Here is a 13,882-nt window from a genome sequence, read left to right on the forward strand (position 1 = left end):
TATTAAGGGATCTCTTTACTTGAGAAATACAGGCTTTGAGGGAATTAACTGCCTTGTGTTTTGTCAAGCATAAACTATAAAACAGCCCAGCAGTAAATTCTTTCTTAAAGAAAAATGAGGTTGCAAAGAATTTTTCTAAGGAACAGAATTTAATCTTTTTGACTCTTAAATAATTATGTATATGACCAGTATCATTTTGTGTTTTGACTTCATTTGAAGTATTCTCTTAAGGAAAATATTTATTAATATTTTCTATTACTGTTTCTCTGATATTAATAAAGGAAACTATTTATTAATACTAAGGTATCAAGATTACGACAGATAATTTTGGTTAAAATGTCCTCAAACTTTTTATGTACTTTAATTCTCTGATGTAGTTCAGATAAATCTATGAGTAGTTCTCAAATCACTGAGTTGTTAGCTCCCTGGGTGTTACTCAGTCAAGCCCCAGCTTGGGCAAGTGGATCCACAGCTGTAGTCTCAGACTTAGGACATCTGCTGACATTAGATATATCCTAATGCAGATTGATAGCTGAGAGACTGAGGGAAGTGAAGAGAGATTGCTGATTTCTTGTCATTCTCCTTGAAGAGGGCCATGGAAAACAGGGAGGACATTTAGAGAAGAGTGGAGGGAATGGTGAACAGATCTGCAAATGCGGAATTAGGAATCAGATAAAGGAGTTAAGAGGACAAGACCTATGTGTCTGGTGTGATGTAGTTAAGGAGGTGGTGAATAGAAGGGTAACAGATGGGCATGATCTAATCTGTGATGCCTTCAAGCACTAGAACTGGAATCGATGAGTAGAATTTAGAGTGGAGGGAGGAGGTGAGAAATTCTGAAGAAATAACATTCACGGAACATTCTCTGTATTGGACATTGCGTTATGAACTTTGACATGCATCAGCATGTTTGAACACATAAAACCATAGAATTTTAATGTAATTTTTAAGAGAGTTTGAGCACACCAAAACTATTTGCATTATCCTATTAGAAAATGGGAAGTTCCCAGGGATTTTTGAGTTCCTTGTCATGGAAGTATTCAAGCACTGGGAATGCTGTGGAGGGAATTTTATCCTCCTTTCCCTTTTGATTCACAGTCTAAAATTTAAAAATACAATTTAGTGAATTGTCATCATCCTTGTGTATTTATACTAGACATATTAATAATGTCTAATGATCAAGCGATAAGAGCAAAGCAAAAAAAATAAAATAAAATTACTAGTCAACAAAGTAGTGTATCTTTTTTTAAATAAAGGAACTGTGTTTATTATTAATTTCAAGTAATGAAAACTGTTAATTTCTTCAAAAAAGAAGTAGGGATTCTTAAAAGTCTTGAGTATTTTATTTCCTTGCCCTCTTCTTGTTTTATAGCTGTGATGAAGGCTACCTTGGAGCAAGGTGTGAAAGAGTTGACTTGTTTTACCTAAGAGGAGACAGAGGACAGATTCTGGTGATTTGTTTGATAGCAGTTATGGTAGTTTTTATTATTTTGGTTGTTGGTGTCTGCACGTGCTGTCAGTAAGTATTTTTAAACTTAATTTTAAGTAAACCTGAGAAAGTATTTGCTCATAGTTTTCTTTCTTCTTTTCTTCCTCCCTACCTCTTTTTTGCTTTTGCTTTGATTCAAATAAATCTATGTTTTGAGCTTTGCCATTGTTGATATTGAAGTATTCATAATAAACACACAATATATGATTTTTATCATTTACTGAATAAAATTGTTACAATTTAAAACAAAATTTGTATAAATGTTCTAGTTAAAAAAGACAATCTTTTAGTCTTAAAGCCTATATTTTGTGTTTGTTAGTAGGCTACATAAGACTTTTATTTTCTAAAACTGTACCATAACACAATGACATTGAAAGATAAAACAATTTTTTTTGCTTTGCCACATTAAAATAATAAGCTTTATATGTAAACCATATTACTTGTTTTTTTCCTGTTACTTTCCAGTATATACCAGAACTTTGAAAATCAGGAAACATCCTGCTTTTTCTCTGAGACAGAGTGGCTTTGCACAACTTTTGTTTGTGTTTATTTATTTTTTTTGAGACAGGGTCTCACTCTTTTGCCCAGGCAGGAGTGCAGTGTTGTGAAGATAGCTCTCTGTAGCTTCAAACTCCTGAGTTTAAGCAATCCTCACACTTCAGCCTCCTGAGTAGCTGGGAATACAAGTAGCGTGTGCCACCAAGCCAGGCTATTTTTTTTTTTTTTTTTCGGAGACTGGGTCTAACTATTTTGTCCAGGCTGGTCTTAAACTCTTAGCCTCAAGTGATCCTCCCACCTCAGCCTCTTGAGTAGCTGGATTGCAGGTGTGAGCCACTGTACCTGGTTCTGGTTCTGGGACAATTCTTAATTAAATTAAATTAGTTTCTTTTGAAAAATTATTATTATTATTAATTTTTGTAGAGCAGGACTACCACTAAGTATGCTGCCAAAAGGAAAAACAAAACAAAACTATCTTATTAAGGTGATTTTTTTTTTTTTGTCTTGAGAAGCTTGCCCGAACTCCTAAACTCTTGCATCTACCCTTCACTGTGGTCCACACATGAAGAGGGTTCTCGTGATTCCTTTCTTTGTAGGGGAAAAAATACTACCAAAGGGAGTCTTTTTTTTTTTTTTTTTTGAGACAGAGTCTTGGTCTGTCATCCAGGCTGGAGTGCAATGGCATGATCTTGGCTCACTGCAGCCTCCACTTCCCAGGTTCCAGCGATTCTTCTGCCTCAGCCCTGTAATCTTAGCCCGAGTGGCTGGGATTACAGGTGCCCCCCACCATGCCCAGCTAATTTTTGTATTTTTAGTAAAGACCGGGTTTCACCATGTTGGCCAGGCTGGTAATTCCTGACCTCAAGTTGATCCACCCACTTCGGGCTTCCAAAGTGCTGGAAAGTACAGGTGTGAGCCACTGTGCCCAGCTGGAGTCTTTGATTTTTGTCTCAGCTCCTCCATTATGTATATTTGAGACTTTGGGCAAATTTCTTAACATCTTTTAAGTTTTATTTTCTGTGAAACAAGAGTGTTAAACCAAATAATCCATAAGATACTTTCTCACTATAACATTGAAAGATATATTTTTATTTTATCTACTTTAAGGTAGGAAGAAATACTATAATACCAGATTTGGGGCAGAAAATTAGTTGAGCAAAGCTGGGAAACAGCCTATTTCATTATATCAACTTGGAGCTGCACTTTGGGGAAGCAGGACAGCAGTCTGGAATATCTAACATATTTGTTAATGTATCTAGAAACTTAGTTAATATATCCAAAGGCTATGTCACTCTTGTTTTTCTTATGCCTGTTTCCAATTTGTACTGTTTCTTGTATACTACTCCTACGCTATGTTAATACTTATCAGTCTATTTTGTAAAATAACTTGACCTGAAAAATTTTCTTGTGCTAACTAAACTCCATCAATACAAGTGACATATTCTTTCTATTTAGATAACTATATTCTACCCACACTGTTGCCTATTACAGCTATCTTCTGAACCTAGAGAAGGAAATGGGTCAAGAGAGAACCCTAAATATTTTTTTAAAAATGAAACCAATGCATTTTTAACAATCTATAAATAAGATCATAGGATCTCTTGATGGATAATTTGTGTTCACATGAACTACTAGGCCCATACAAATTTCTAACATGTTATTTTCTAAGTCCTCTTCGAAAACATCGTAAAAGAAAGAGGAAAGAAGAAGAAATGGAAACTCTGGGTAAAGATGTAACTCCTATCAATGAAGATATTGAAGAGACAAATATTGCTTAATGTAAGTGAGATAAACTTGGTGATAGAAAACTATTCTGGTGACATTTAATTAGTGAGATTGGGCTTACTTGCATCTAGTAAATTATTGATTAGAATTTGATTATATTTAAAAACATCTAAAAATAAATCAGTGGTTTTTTCATAAAATCTGAAGCCAAATAAAATTCTTTCTCATGTCCTTTTTCTGCATGTTACCACAGAGATAGGCATTCTAATTCTGCATGGTTGGGGGGATATTTATATAATTTTTTCTTTCTCATTTTTGGGCACAGGAAAGAGGTATTTTAATATAGGCATCTCACATTGAAAGGAAATAAAAATAGAAATGTTTTAATAATAACTACATATATTGAGCATTTACCACAATGTTATAAGCTCTTTAAAAGCAATATCAGTAAGGATCCTAGCAGGAATCACAAGTCCTCTCAGATTATCCAATAGAGAAATTTTAATGAAGGTACCATGGATCAGGGTTAAGGAAAAGTACGTTGAGGCTCCCTGAGCTTGGCAATGGTTGGGACCTCTTGCCCTTCCTATAGGAAGGGCTGAAGTAGATATTACCTTAGCATTCAGAGGGACATTGGAGGAGGTTCCCCTAGGCAAGAGCTATGGTTGTGTAGAGAAAAATCTCTGTCAGATATAAACAAGGACAGAGGGAGGAAATAGGAGAAGAAGTGCTCCCAACTTTTCTTTTGCCTTCAGATCTTCAGCAGGTGCCTTTTACTAGCTAAACCCACCAGAAACCAGAGGGCAATGGAGCCCTGGTGTTGGAACCTGAAGTGGTCAGTTTCTTAGAGACAGAGCAGGGCAGAGAAAGGATAGCTTTGTTTGAAATAACAAAATCCAGTTCAAACTGGCTTTAAATGAAGGCAAAGTATTGGCTCACATGAATGGCAGCACAGAGGTAAGGTGGGCTTCACACTTGTCAAACCAGAGGCTCACATATAAGGAAACAGATTATTTCTCTCTTTTTGCTTGCTGTTCAGAGTTGGCTTTCATCCTTGGTCAGTTCCTCTTAAGTCATAAGAGAGGCCAGTAGCAAGTAGGGCTACAAGAGTCCTCATTTACATCCAGTATGAGAGAATAGTGTCCTTCCATAGCTCAGTTGTACAAAGAATCTCTCCCAGAAAATCCCAGCAGCTTAATGGGGTTGGTAAATGCTTGTGAGAAATTTTATGTGATCCTAACTTATTACGAAAACATTACTCAATTGAAAACAAAACTGCTGGCTCTGGATTTTTAAATTGTTATTATTATTGCACAGTACATATCTTTTAAGTGACATGCTGTTTTCTTCATTCTCAGAGGCTATGAAGTTACCTCCAGGCTGGTGGCAAGCTGCAAAATGCCTTGCTATTTGAAAATGGACAGAATGTGTCTCAGGAAAATAACTAGTAGATATGAATTTTAAATAATGTATTTACTTTTTATTTGCAACTTTAGTTTGTGTTGTTTATTATTGTTTTTAAATAACAAAGGCATTAATTGTATATTGTCTAGTAATTAGGGAAAAAAGCAAATGGTTAGGTAGCAACAATAGAAGAAAAATTTCAATAAACTTTCACGTAAGTATTGTCACCAGGATTACTATTCAAACAAAACAGAACAGTAGAAAGGAGGTTAGGTCTTAGGAATTGAATTAATAATAAAGCTACCATTTACCAAGCATTTACAATGTGCTAATAAGTTTGAAATACATTATTTCATTTAATCCTTTTAGCAATCCATGAGATAGATATTATAATCTCACTTCCTGCATATGAAAATAGGGCCAAAGAAGTCAAGTCAAATAATCTAATCCAGATTTAGGGAGTTGGGGATGGGTGGAGATGGAATAGAAATCAAGATTTATCTAAATCAAAATCTGTGTTCTTAACCATCATTTTTGTTAATCTGAATTGGTGCAACCTAACTCAAATAATGTAACCCAAGATTTTATACTGAACTGTGCTTTGCTGTGATTGTGAGATGTCAAGGCCACCTTCCTGCAGGCACACAGAATGAGAAACCCTGGCCTATATTGCTGTTACCATCATGCTTTCTATAGAATTGACTTTTATTATGTTTCTTTGCTCCTTTATCAATTCTCAATAATGACTACATTTTTACATTATTAAAGCAGACAGATTGGCCCCATAACTGGGGAAATGAATAGAGATGGAAAAGTAAATGCTTGGCATTCTTTAAGCCCTGGGTGTTTATGCTCAATAAAATATAAATAATATTACTGAAACAGGCTGTTTATGCCAGAGTAATGGTCAGTGACAACACTGGAAAGCCCAGGTAGGAACTGGTTGTGACCACATCCTCATCTGTGTTCTTCTTGATGACAGCATATATGATTGCTCTCAGGTAAATTTTGATGTAGTGAATTCATGACCATAACATCTATTACTCGGGACCATCTTGGCAAGTTCTCCTTTACTCCATGGTATATTTAATAAACAGTGCTTTAAACCTGGAAAAGTAAAATGTACATTTAGTCAATATTTCATAGAATATTAAACCTTTTGCATTGATTAGGTGGGTCACTTACAAAAATCAATGGAAGACGCCTCCCAAATTGTGTCTGTCAGGCAAGCAGCTTCTTTTTTAGAGTCTTTACAAATTTTGCTTTGCAATCTAGATTCCATAGTGAAGTGGAGAATTCAGACAAATGCTGAAATTGTATATCTCTTTCTAGCATCCATGGTGTTTTGAGTAAAGCTGGGGTTGTACTTATATATAATACAGAAATAGCTCCCCTATCAGTAAGAGCTAAGCCAAGCAATTGATAATTTTCAAAATATATTTTTTCTCCTTGTTTAATGATCATACTTGAAATCCAGCTGATCTACCTTGTATGTGCCTTATTTTCAAAAGTCTCATTTAATCTCATTCATGCCCTTTCTCTTCTGTAATCTTTTTTGATACTAAAATGGCTTGGAATAAATATCCATTAGAGCCTTTAAAAACACAAAACAATGCCCTGAATGTTTCTTTTTTCCTGGACTGACGTTGGTTGACCAAGAAAATCTGTCAAATCATTTTGTTCTGCTCCTAAAATGTCAGTGGTGGCTCTCGAAATTTGGTAGGTCTGATATCAAGAAAGAATTTCAAAGATTTTTATATCTTTTCAAAATGTATTTTATAGTTGCTTTGCATACACAAGATGACTTTGTTTATGTAAACTGTCAATATTATCCTGTAATAAAATAAATTTATTTTTAAAACAAAGTAAACATGTTGTTACTTGGGAATTTTCTATTGGTACCATGAATTACTAATGGAAATCAATTTGAACACTATTGCTTTAGAACAGCTTATACTTTTTAAACCCTATCCATTAATGTATTTGAAATAATCCATCCTGACCATGTGTTTTCTTTAAAAACAAAAGCATTTGGGAGTGTGATGGACATCTATGGGACTGTCATCCTAATACTCTGGCCATATTTTTTTAACTCAACCTCCAGCTGCATTTGGTTGGTCTAAGGCAGGCACTTTGTAAACTTGGGCCAATTAGAGTCATTCCCAGGGAAATTGAAAACTTGAACTGAAGTCAGGCTTCTTTGGGTTCTTGGGGTAGAAAAACGTGCATTTGAAGCTATTGGCAATTACCTTTTCCTTCTTGTGGAACAGAAAAACAAAGAAATCTGGTCAGCATATAGCAAGAGAAGCTGAAGCAAATGCTGAGTGAAAAACAGAGACAAGGCACACGTTTCCCAACAGAATGTGAGTCCTGGTTACAGGTGTTCTCAAAGTTTAGCACCATTCCTGTCTATGGGTGCAGCGACACATGTTAGTGTCTTCATAATAAATTTCTTATTTGTCTTAAGCTAGATCTGTTTGGGTTTCTGTAACCTGGAACCAAGATCCTGACCAACTCAGGTGCATCCTGAGATTGTGGACAATGGTTTCTTAAAGAGGAAATGACATCATCTGTAAAATAAAATATCAAATTATTGTTTTCAAATAGTGCCCTGTATCATCTGAAATGAACATTTCCAGCAACAGTATTCTGTTTGGGCCACACAGATATTCATGGGAGCATGGAGAGGGAGCAGGGAGTTCAGCAAGCATTGATTGGGCACCACTGTATTTCAGGTACTGCTCCACACACTGTGACAAATGCTAAGGAGGAATTAACTCTTAGAAGTTTAGAGTTTCTAAGTGGGGGAAACAGCTACTCACTGAACATTTCTTTTTTTATTTTATTTTATTTTATTTTTTTTTTTGAGACGGAGTTTCGCTCTTGTTACCCAGGCTGGAGTGCAATGGCGCGATCTCGGCTCACCGCAACCTCCGCCTCCTGGGTTCAGGCAATTCTCCTGCCTCAGCCTCCTGAGTAGCTGGGATTACAGGCACGCGCCACCATGCCCAGCTAATGTTTTGTATTTTTAGTAGAGACGGGGTTTCACCATGTTGACCAGGATGGTCTCGATCTCTTGACCTCGTGATCCACCCGCCTCGGCCTCCCAAAGTGCTGGGATTACAGGCTTGAGCCACCGCGCCCGGCCTCCTCACTGAACATTTCAATACCATTTGTTGCTCTGAGAGAAGCTCAAGGTATTAAGGAACAGAGAGGAGTGTCCCTTAGCCTAACTTACTAAGAATCAGGGAAAGCTCCTGTTGAAAATTACATCTGAACTGATGATTGGCTCTGAGAAATAAAGGCCTCTGTTCCAAATCTCTGGTAATCTCAAACATTTTTTTTTCTTGTCTTGAGACAGAGTCTTGCTCTGTCACCCATGCTGAAGTGCAGTGGCGCCATCATAGCCTCAGCCTCTAAGGCTCAAGCAGTCCTCTTAGCCAGCCTCCTGAGAAGCTTGGACCACAGGCATACACCACCATGCCTGGCTATTTTTTATTTGTTTTTTCTAGATATGGGTGTCTTCCTGTGTTGCCTAGGCTGGTCTTGAACTCCTGGGCTCATAAAATATTTCTTATCTTTTACAAATTCTGTGGAGTTCCTCTGAAAGCTCCACAGTGGAGGGACCAGGGGGTGTTGCCTCAAGGGAATGAGTGAAGAAAAAGAATCAAGACTTCATGCCTTGTTCCAGTTGTCCTGGAACCTGGTTGTTCCAGGTTGTTCCAGGTTGCTCCAGGCATGGCAGGGTAGAGCATGTGGGTGCATGAGCTGTGAGAATAGATGTGCCTGGTCCCAGTGATGCTGTCTGATTAAGTGATGTCCTGAGTTGGCATGAGAGATTTTATATTTTCCTTCAGTGGGTTGTTTAGGCCTTTCCCATTTTCTACTTTATTTTATTGCCCATCAGCAAGTCACATTGAGAGTGAAATAAAACGTTCCAGGTCAAATAACCTTATTTAGATAACACCCTGTTTGTGCAGTATTTTGTAAATGAAGTCCAGAACATATTTCAATGCCTATGGCTTTAAGACACAGCTATAGCTTTAATGAAATGTTCATTTTAGTATATTTTGAATGTACCTTTTAAATAAAAGCCTAAACATATTTGGGCAGTGCTATCATTAATTACTTCATAAAAAATATTTATTAGTTTTCTACTAAATGCCGAGTACCTTAGGTGCTAAGGCTATACCACTTACACAAAATAATTTTAAAAATTCTCTGACCTCATGAAACTTATCTTCTAGTAGATTTAATCTTCCACAGTATGGAATTTAAAAAAAAGACTTATCCAAAATGTTATGTTATCCAGAGAACATTGCCACTAGACTTTTAACTTAACCATCTTGGAGAGTAAAACTCAAGATGAACTCATGGAAGATCTCAGTATATCATAAGTTTGGCAGGATTTCCTCGACTGAATAATTTTCATATTTTAATAATGATTATGTAGAACAAAAAAAGTATAACTATGTTTTTGGTGTCAAACATTTATTTTTTCAATGCTTGATTAATACTGGTGCTACATTTGGGCATCTGCTCTTCTTCAAAAGATCTATGCATCAAAGCATTTTTCTACAAAGGAACCTGTTCCCATATGATCATCTTTGTCAACTAAATGTTAATGCCAGAACATAATGTGCAAATAGTGTACTCTTGCCTGTTTGCTAATGTTGTTGGATCCTAGGAATGTGTATCTTATAATAATATCTAACTGGAACTTCTGTGAGCTCCTTATTCTTTCCCAGGATGCGTCAGCTATAGGTGTTCGAAGTCATCTGAAATTTTATATGAGAAAGCTGTATAAACTATACAGCTACAGAAGCTATATTAGTGATTATTTTCAAGAGCTGAATTATTGTTTTTGGGAATTTCAAAATGTGGACTTCAAGGGGTTAACCATAGTTAGTAATTGTACTCAAATAGAAGTGTTACCAAAACATGTTTTTAAAGGACTTTTCCTTTATATTTTATTACTTTAATTCAAGTTTAAATTATGAGAAAAAAATATGCAACAGAGGTACTCAAGGCTTGTTTTCTTTATTTTTTCTAATCAATTTATTTTTTTAAAAAGTCAAACAAACAAAATTCTGCACAAACACAGAACTCTTTAGTGTTGTTTCCTCTAGCAAGTATTATTATTCTTCCAAGGTATATGCAGAATAATAAAATATTCTGAAACTTTGTGATCAAAGCTAAATAATAATTTGCAGTATTTTGGGCTTTAGTAAGAAGTGACAGAAAAACTTATATTTCTGACATGTTATCTATACCATTTTTGAAACACTGCAATATGTAAATTAATGAAAATAAATTTGTCTCTAGTACATTATTTTTCAACATCCTAAGAACATTTCATTTACCCAATAAAACAGAGCTAGAAATTCTAAAAAATTATTTACACAGTGTTTTTCGTTTGCTTACTTATTATTTGCCTGTTTTACTCTTAAATTAAAAATAATCTGGTCTCAGTTACTGTATCACCATCCCTCGGCTCCTAACTTCAACTGGACTTCAAAAAGCTGGATTCCTAGCCATGTCAGTGCTCCTGATAATTCTATAACTGCAACAGGGATAGGAAAAATTTGCTACTGAACTATTATTATGAGCATAGAATCTTTATTCAGATAGATGTGGGCTTCAGTTCTAGGTCTGCCATTTACTGTGAGGCCCCGGGCAAGTTATTTGACCCTACTAATGTTTTCTTCTGCAAAGGCAAAATAAATAATAAATAAGGTGGGTGTAGAGGCTTAAATGAGATAATGTCAGTAAAATGCTCAGCTCAGCACCTGGAATATTTTAAATATTCTCTAGGTATGGGCTCAATTAATGTTGACTATTACTACTAAGATCAATAATCATAGTAATGGTGATAGTGATGATGATCGTAATAATATTCTCTAATTACTCCTGTGAAAAACAAGAAATTATTTTCTAAAGTTGAGTTACTGCACTGACACAGTGAGAAGTTTCTGTATTTCTAAGAATTCATGATCATTGTGGAAAGGAATGTCTTTCTATTCCTATTAGAACAAGTTATGTTTAGGTGAAGAATTCCAGCTCAGTGACTAGTCCTATGAAATTGCCTCATTTTTCTCTCTACATTCTTCCTTTCTCCCTTCCCAACTCCTTCCTTAAAAGCACCCAATGAAAAAAGATAAGGATGAATCATTATAAGGCTATTGAAAATAATGGAAAGCCCCAAAATTTTTAAAATTATGCTGAGACAAAAATATGTTCAATATTTTTGAAGGTGTAGTTGAACTCTGTACTACTTGTATATTCAACATTAAGGGAGATTTTAAAAATAACTTGGGCAGGGACTGGAAGTAACCACTGCCATTTGATACTCACAAATGTATTTTTTGTGAGTATCTTGAGCATCAGGTTTATCATCTAGAAGATGCCTGCACAGTAAGTATTACTGTACCATCTTCTAGATGATAAACCTGATGCTCAGGAAGCTTAAGTACCCTGCCAAGGGTCATAATACTTGTAAATCATGCTCATCCGCCTCTTAACTTTGTCATCTCCAACTTGAAATGAAAGTATATGGAAATTATCTGTCCTCTAGATTGAAAGAAAAAGAAACTTGTTCCGGACTCCGCTAATTGGCTACCGAAACTATGTATTTGACAAATGTTTAATACATTTTGAAAATTGAAAAACTGTGCAAGAATGGAATCTGAGAATTTTGTATCAATCAGATCTTCTTTTATATTTAAAAAATTAAACCTTTCAATCAGATTTAACAGGCTTAGCAAAGATAAGAAAAGAACTTCAAGTACAACACATAGACTGAGCAGTAGAGTATGCACACTACCCAGGAGATGCTCTTACTGAAGAGTAACACAACTTGATGGGATCAAACTATTTTTCTCAGTCAACATATTATATGAAGAAGTAGATCTCTAGGAAAGTATCTGGATGTTCCCAACGCTTTTTCAAATAGAAAAGTTTGATACAAATTAATTTAATTAAAAAATATGTTTATAGGTAATCAAAATTAACTCCATAGTGCTTGACTCTCTTGAATTCAATGTAACTTCATTAATTTAGACCCCACCATTCTGTAAGTTGTCACCACTCAGGCACTAACTAGGTAGATGTTACCTTCATAATTAAGATGTAGTAATTTTTAAAAAATTATAGGGGAGATATTATTGTTATAAAAGTTTCCAATACATTGAAAGTTATACTTCAGCAGCAGCAGTCTTTTTAATTTTGGCGTGATAATTAAATCACCTTACATGACATCTGTAACATGTTTAAAATCAAACTCATTATTTTTGTAAACTACCTTCAGATTCGAATTTAATTGATTAAATATGGCTGAAGGCTGACAATGGGCACATACACAAAAGTGTTCTAAGTGCAAGGGGAGGGTTCAAGGAGATTAAGAGACAGTGTATTTTTTTTTCAAGTGGAAGAAAGCCATATACACACATAGCCATATTAAAAGGCCAAAGCTATATTAAAAGGTTAATTCATTCATCCAGTGAATATTCAGCATCTATTATATGCATTGCATGGTGTGAAGTGCTAAAGAAAAAAAGATGAACTAGACTTAGTCTATGCTGCTAAGAATTTTGTTCTCCAGTAAAGATGAGAGCTTTACATGAACAAACAATACTTGCTAGTATAGATTAGAGGCTGGAGGGATTAGAGAACACTTCTCTGAAGCGGTAGTATTTACCTAGACCTGAAAGAAGAAATGGAATGTGATCGGCAAGTATAAGTGAGGAGACGTTCAAGTTTTGGGTCAGTGTGGATAAAGAACAGAAGAATTTTCAATTGATTGAGAACTGACGAATACTACTGGTATAAATTAGGTGCCTAAGACAGCTCAGGAAATGTCCTGGTGCAATGTTCATACAGATAATGATGAATAGAACAAGTGCTCATTTTGTTATCCAAATGAATGTCTGCTCCACTTAAAGTGAATTCTGCCTATTGGGCAAAATATTCTTTGAGACTTCTATGGACAGAGTGAGTGTGTATCACCAACTTCACAACATATGGAGCATACCATGAATCATAGACTTTATGTAAATTGATACTCAAGAATACAATTAGTTGTCAACAGTGTCATGCCAAGCCATACTGAAGCCTGAGGTGAAAAAAGAAAAAATACATTCCTCTTAAACATACACATCAAGATATTCTCCTATATTTTGAACCAACTAGAAAAGGTTAGTAAGCATTCTATAATCAGAAAACATGACTATGTATAAAACCTTTCATTGTCCACCCTGTTCACACACCTTCGTCAATTCTCATAAACCTGTCCTGCTGGGAACCTGATGGCCACAAGCCAGGGAACTGCAGGTTGATTGGAAACAGACTGTTCCCATTTCATAGTGACGCAAGGTTGTAAAAGAAATAACCATTGCCTGTCTTTATCTACAAGTTTGAGATTTTGTTCTCTGTGAATTTTTAAAATATTATTTAGATCTTTTAGAAGATATCACAACATATTATTTACCTCATTTCCTGAGTTTTTTTTAACCCTTAAATTTTGGGCCAGAGCAAGTGGGTAACTCACTTTTCTCTGATCCCAGCCCTCGTTGTTGACTAAAAGCAAAACTGGAGTAAAATTAGCAGACCCTATATGCAGTTTTCCATAAACAGAAAACAACAAACAAAATAGCCACTAAAATGTAAAAAATTTACATTTCAATGATTCCCACCAACACTCTAGAGATTTCATGCAAAGTCCTTTGCATTGAGTTTTAATGTAAACTCTATTTCTTGCTGGTGGTATGA

The 13,882-nt window shown here is 35.4% G+C and overlaps 1 protein-coding gene across 2 annotated transcripts in view; it reads left to right on the forward strand.

Moving 5' to 3' along the window:
- Window positions 1-6,986, forward strand: part of BTC (betacellulin) — a 47,107-nt gene extending 40,121 nt beyond the window's left edge. Inside the window, exons 4-6 of one of the 2 annotated variants that reach the window (XM_017514825.2) lie at window positions 1,373-1,519; window positions 3,657-3,766; window positions 5,071-6,986. In XM_017514825.2, coding sequence (XP_017370314.1) covers window positions 1,373-1,519; window positions 3,657-3,765 — 256 coding nt within the window. In that variant the 3' untranslated portion in view covers window position 3,766; window positions 5,071-6,986. The remainder of the gene's footprint in view (window positions 1-1,372; window positions 1,520-3,656; window positions 3,767-5,070) is intronic. The other variant, XM_017514826.2, reaches the window with a different exon arrangement.
- The last annotated feature ends 6,896 nt before the right edge of the window (window positions 6,987-13,882 follow it).

The sequence above is a fragment of the Cebus imitator genome, unplaced genomic scaffold (assembly GCF_001604975.1).
Source record: "Cebus imitator isolate Cc_AM_T3 unplaced genomic scaffold, Cebus_imitator-1.0 Scaffold537, whole genome shotgun sequence".
NCBI lineage: Eukaryota > Metazoa > Chordata > Mammalia > Primates > Cebidae > Cebus > Cebus imitator.